Source organism: Oreochromis niloticus, linkage group LG22, assembly GCF_001858045.2.
Source record: "Oreochromis niloticus isolate F11D_XX linkage group LG22, O_niloticus_UMD_NMBU, whole genome shotgun sequence".
NCBI classification, from domain to species: Eukaryota; Metazoa; Chordata; class Actinopteri; order Cichliformes; family Cichlidae; genus Oreochromis; species Oreochromis niloticus.
This window is the reverse complement of record NC_031985.2, coordinates 19,734,491-19,740,018: the sequence shown is the minus strand read 5'-3', so window position 1 is coordinate 19,740,018 and position 5,528 is coordinate 19,734,491. Positions and strand designations below refer to the sequence as shown.

General features: G+C 42.4%; 1 protein-coding gene across 1 annotated transcript; it reads right to left on the bottom strand.

Annotated features, from left to right (window-relative positions):
- Positions 1 to 2,204: 2,204 nt before the first annotated feature.
- Positions 2,205 to 4,038, bottom strand: LOC100690368 (cathepsin S). Its single transcript, XM_003444188.5, has 7 exons — positions 3,816 to 4,038; positions 3,448 to 3,570; positions 3,231 to 3,380; positions 2,916 to 3,140; positions 2,654 to 2,819; positions 2,474 to 2,576; positions 2,205 to 2,380 (listed from the first exon to the last, which is right to left on the bottom strand). Exons 1-7 carry the CDS (start codon positions 3,933 to 3,935, stop codon positions 2,281 to 2,283), a joined length of 987 nt encoding a protein of 328 aa, XP_003444236.1. The 5' UTR covers positions 3,936 to 4,038; the 3' UTR covers positions 2,205 to 2,280.
- Positions 4,039 to 5,528: the final 1,490 nt, after the last annotated feature.

Here is a 5,528-nt window from a genome sequence, read left to right as displayed (position 1 = left end):
CCGGTGTCGTGTACTCCATAATTTTCTTCACTTTAGATGTTTCTCTTTGTACTTTCAATGTACAATACTGAGTCTTGAGTCTATATTTTGCTGGAAAAGTGGGAAATGGGATTTACTGAAATGTGCAAACATGCATTTAAGTAAAAACAAGGGCAAAAACAGCATCATATTTGGTATGACCACCTTTATTCTTCACACAGCCTGAACTCTTAGACAAGCTTTCCTGTAATTTCTTTGAATGTCCTTTTACAATCTTAAAGCTCTTCTTTGGATATTGGATGCCTTCTGTTCTCTATCAAGATGATCCCACACTGCTTCTATAATATTGAAATCCGGCCTCGGGGAGGCCAATCCATGAATGTGTTCCACTGTGCGTTTTTCTATCCAGGCCTGGATAGTCACACTTTACAGATGTAAATTCCATCAAATTTGACTAGATCTCCAAAACCTTTGACGGAAACCACGACAGAGCTGTCACTGTGTTTTATAGATGGCTGTATACACACACTGTCATATACAGTGACGACCTCGGCACATATTGATTTAAACCTAAAGAATTTCCACTTTCATTTCAGTTCTTGTGTAATGTGGCATACCCCAGCCTTTTCTCCCCATTTCCCTTCCTTAAGAATGGCTTCTTCACAGCCACACTTCTATGGAGACCATTTCTGATGAGGCTTCAGTGAACAGTAGATTGAGCAGCTCAAAGGCCAGATGCATGTCTCAGGCGTGTCCGGTATTAGACATTTTTTCAGATATTGTTCATCTGCGGTTGATAGTTTTTAGGCTTGCTACTTCTTTTGTTCCCCACAAAAGAAGAAGTGGGAAGTCAGTTTTCTCATTACGTTATTTAAGAACACACTGCACAACAATGCTGAGATAAGCCAAGCTTTTGACCAAAACCTCGTTGGGAATCATCTTGCTGGTGCAAAAATTTTATGCCTCTCAAATCTCCGACCAAAAACTCAGACCGCCAGAAAGCCTGGAGAACTATTGGCTCAAGACCACTTTAAAAACAATGTCTGTCTCCTAAGAAGCAAAGTATAGTGAAATAAGAGATTTTAAAATTACATCTTGATGTTTTCATTATTGTAAACATGTATATATATATATATTATGTTTTGCTGGTAAGATTAATAACTAATTTTGCAATAAGTCATTTTAAATTACATTTAAAAGGCAAAACAGAGAAATAAATGTTCAAAATGGCCTATAAGGATGCATCAAAAGAAATTGAGAAAAGAAACAGAAAAGATTAAGTCATAAATATAGAAAAAGGGTTAAATACAATTAGTGAAAAGGTGCCCCCCCCCCAAAAAAATGTGACACCAAGTCAAAATCCAATATAAAATAAATACTGGACAGTGTTAAATAGTTAAAAAATATAAATTTAGCATCAGTTGCACATATTTTAGCTTCTATTCAGATTGGAAAGCTTCCAGCAGCTCAGGATGTAAAAACGAAAAGCGATCTCTGCAGACATTTTGAATTATGATCAAATACAGCAGAGTTATGAAAAGAGGAGGATCATTAGGCAAACGGATACAAAGAACCCACAGAGCAGAGCAATCCAACAGGAAGGAGACAACAGCTGTGGGTTCAGATACTTGAATTAGGTGCAGCGTTATCCTCATAATACCAGATACCTAGAGGCCAAAGTTGCATTATGATGGATACTTTTTCATTTTCCAGTGGGGGGCAGTGCTCTCCATGATGATTTAGAACTAGTTTGTGTCTAATTGAAGAAAAACATTGGCTGGGGCCCATGAATCACTGTGATGGGGTACGTTTGATGTCACTGCTGCTGGTGCAGGTTCAACATCCAAATCCAGGAGTCCTGTTGTACCTTCCAAACCTGCAGTTTAACCACAGTCAGTCTAATGGAGCCCTGTTTTACAGAAACTGGCCGCAGTTCAGTCATAGGTGCAGCAGGGGCTGCTCATGAGAGTCAAGAGGATTGTGGATCTAAAGAGCCCATTTAAACTTGCCTCAAGCCACAAAACAGTTTCTTTAAATGCCAAATTTATACAATTTGACAAACTGAAATAAAATGAGACTGGGAACTTTCAGCTGGCATTTATATAGCAAATTCCCAGCCTTAATGACTAAAGGGCAGGGAGACCCTGTGACCAATGTTGTGTAATATAGGTCCATAGAAGTGAACAAATTCAGATTTAAATTTATAGCAAATTCATAAAGTTTCCAACATGTTAAAATTTCAGTGATACAGTTTATTTAAACATTGAAAAAATACAAATATAAAACAAAGACCCAACTTAATCACACAAAAGGAAAACAAGCATGGTGAGTGATGCCACACTGGTTGTTTCGGTTCCGAGCCATCTTAATGTAGCCTTCTTCTCCAAACTGGACACCCCAGCTAAAAAAAAAAATGAAGCAGTTGCTGTCATGAAACTCAAAATTAAAGGAAACAAAAAGAGATCCAGTCCATCAACCAGTGACTCAGAACAACCTGTTTTTGACGAGCCAGTAGTCCTGTCCTTTCTCTCTGCCGTAACCCACAACCAGCGAGCCATGGTTCACTTTCTGGGTACATGTGTTGTCCATGTACACACCTGTTGGTTACAGGAAGGCAAATATAGGAACTCTGACTAAGATTCAATCTGTGCATCATTTTAATAAAGTAACCAACCACGATGGTAGAAGTGAAACTGTGGCCTGGAAGCATCAATTGCAACAGCGACGGGCCCCACAAGAGCCACTGCCTCCTTCAGTGCAAACTCATCCCCCCTTGGTAAGCAGTAATACCCTGAGCAGTTAGCAGCCCGATACAGTGGGTTGTACTTGCACTGATTATGCTGTAAAACGGACGTTCAGTCGAGTTAGTAGACTCTTTAACATGAGAAACTTCTAGGTTTAATCACAGTCTACCTGGAAGTGGAAGCTTGACTCACCCTTCCGATATAGGGGTAAGCATCTTCAGAAGCAATGCCTTGGTTATCAACAACATACTTGAAGGCACGTGCTATTAAGCCACCATTGCACCCGCGGTTGCCATAATCTGTAGTGCAGTCGATCAGGTTTTGAGTGCTGAGAGACCTCAAGATGCCTGTAGACTTTTTAAGTTGCCCCTCAAGAGCTCCAGCCGCACTGAAAGCCCAACAAGCACCACAAGAACCCTAAAAGAAAGGTTACTCGTGACATGATTAAAAATGTAGAGGTTTCCTGTTACACGTGTGGATATCTGAGGGGACCAGCTAGGACCTCACCTGTGTTTTGACTGGAGTTACCAGGCCTTTATCCCTCCAGTCCACTGAAGCTGGTAGAGAAGCGTTGACTTTTATGGAGCTCGCAGCAACCATCTCCAGGTCAGATGGTACCCTAGTGCCTGTGAGAGTGCCAGTGATCTCCACAGGGGTCTGCAAGTGTGGAGAAATTACACACCATTCACCATCGAGTGATGTAAAGTTTGAGGAGAATGCTCACCATGTCTCCGAAGTGGTTGATTGCCAGTTCGTAAGTGTGCAAATTCAGCGAGGCTTCCAGGTTGTGAAGATTAATCATTTTCAAGTTCATTTCCCAAATCAGTCTGCGTCCCCACTCCTCAATCTGGAACATAAATGTTACACCAAATATTCTGTGGCATATATGTGCACAGTAACTAAGCCAGAGTTCAGACACCCAAACAGCTTGATGTTAATGAAACAAGGTGAGTTCTTGTTCTAAAATTAAGCTTAAACAGACCTATATGCTTAAACTGAACCCAGCTAAACACTTGTATAGATAAAGACATGAAACATTCCTGTTAAAGTTACAGGATTCAGCACCTTGGTATTTTTTTCCCTTTGTTTTACCTGATGAGAATATACTTTCTTATGCGTTTTCTTCCATAGTTCCCAGTGTCGATCTGTTTGCGAACTGATATCGGCCACTGCAAATCCACACAAGACTGTGAAAAGCAGGCTCCGAAACATTTTCAGAATCTGGGAAAAGAAGAAGACAGTTTCCAACCACAGTGTGACAAAGCAAACAGCCTGCAATGTGGCTCCTGATTTTAAGTGGACAGGAGCAGCAGCAGAGTTTACAGGTGGTATCAATTTACATTTAAAGTCAGCTGAAGTATGTTAGCACTGAGAGGAGGTGTCTTATGAGCCATCCACATAAATTATATGCAGTTCAGATTATTTGACAAACTGACGACCACGTCCATCCCTTTATGACCACAGAGCACTAGTGTTGAAAAATACTCCAGTAAAGGTTAAAATACAGATTCAACTTCTTCACTGAAGTGAAAGTGAAAAAGTATCAGCTCTGAAATGTACTAAAAATAAGAAGTAGTTAATTGGAGGAGATTTTTACCAGCTATTTTTGTACAAGCTTACTGAACCTTGTGCTATATTAATGTATTAATCTAACACGCTGCACACTGTAACCAGCAGACTCCAAACACAGCACCCTCAGGCCCTTTTCCTGATCTCTGGGGACTTTAATCACATCTCCCTGTCCTCCACTCTCCCCACCTTCACCCAGTATGTTACCTGCCACACCAGAGACAATAAAACATTGGACTTATTGTATGCCAACACCAAGGAGGCATACAGCTCATCACCTCTCCCTCCCCTGAGGGGCTCAGATAGTACACAGAGAACCAGTAGTGAAACTCACAGTAAGGAAATGGTCAGCAGAGACTGAAGAGGCCCTGAGGGACTGTTTCCGTTCTACTGTGTGGGACAACCTCTGCAGCCCCCTGGAGGATGACCTCAACAGCATCACAGACTGCATTACGGATTACATGAACTTCTGTGTGGACAACACCGTACCCATTAAAAAGGTATGTTGTTTTTCTAACAACAAGCCATGGATAAATCCAGAAATTAAGGCTCTCCTCAAGGAGAAGAAGAGAGTCTTTAGATCTGGGGACAAACAGGAGCTGAGAGTTGTCCAGAAGAAGCTGAAATGGAAGATAAGGCAAGGAAAGGAAAACTACAGGAGGAAGATGGAAGAGCAGCTGCAACAGGACATCAGAGGGGTTTGGAACAGCCTGAAGACAATCTCAGGACAAAAACCAACCCCCCAGGTTGCAGGAGACTTGGGGTGGGTGAATGACCTAAATAAATATTTTAATAGGTTTGATCAAACACCCGCCCCTCCCACAGCATCATCCCCCCTGCTGCAATCTCCTTCATCTTCAGGGACTGCCTGTCCTTCATCTCAGGACTTCACACCGCTCAGCTTCACACCTCCCAGCTCCCAGTCATTACACCCACCCCCGGCTTCTATGGACTCCAACATACACACCCCTCCCCCAAAATCCACTCTTTCTATCTCAGCACTTCAAGTGAGGAATGAGCTTCGCAAGACCAAGGTGCGGAAGGCTGCAGGTCCAGATGGCGTCAGCTCCAGGCTCCTGAGATGCTGCGCAGATGAACTGTGTGGCATCCTAGGATATCTGTTCAACCTGAGCCTGTCACTGGGGAAAGTACCACAGCTGTGGAAGACCTCCTGTGTGGTACCGGTACCAAAGACCTCCCATCCCAAGGACCTCAGCAGCAACAGGCCGGTAGCCC

What these genes read in the sequence shown, in the direction of transcription:
- LOC100690368 (XM_003444188.5), bottom strand. Translation starts at nt 3,935, where the DNA reads ATGTTTCGGAGCCTGCTTTTCACAGTCTTGTGTGGATTTGCAGTGGCC. An exon ending in AGAAAGTATATTCTCATCAG is followed by an intron (nt 3,571 to 3,815) that starts GTAAAACAAAGG and finishes TTTATGTTCCAG; the next exon opens with ATTGAGGAGTGGGGACGCAG. An exon ending in TCAACCACTTCGGAGACATG is followed by an intron (nt 3,381 to 3,447) that starts GTGAGCATTCTC and finishes CCACACTTGCAG; the next exon opens with ACCCCTGTGGAGATCACTGG.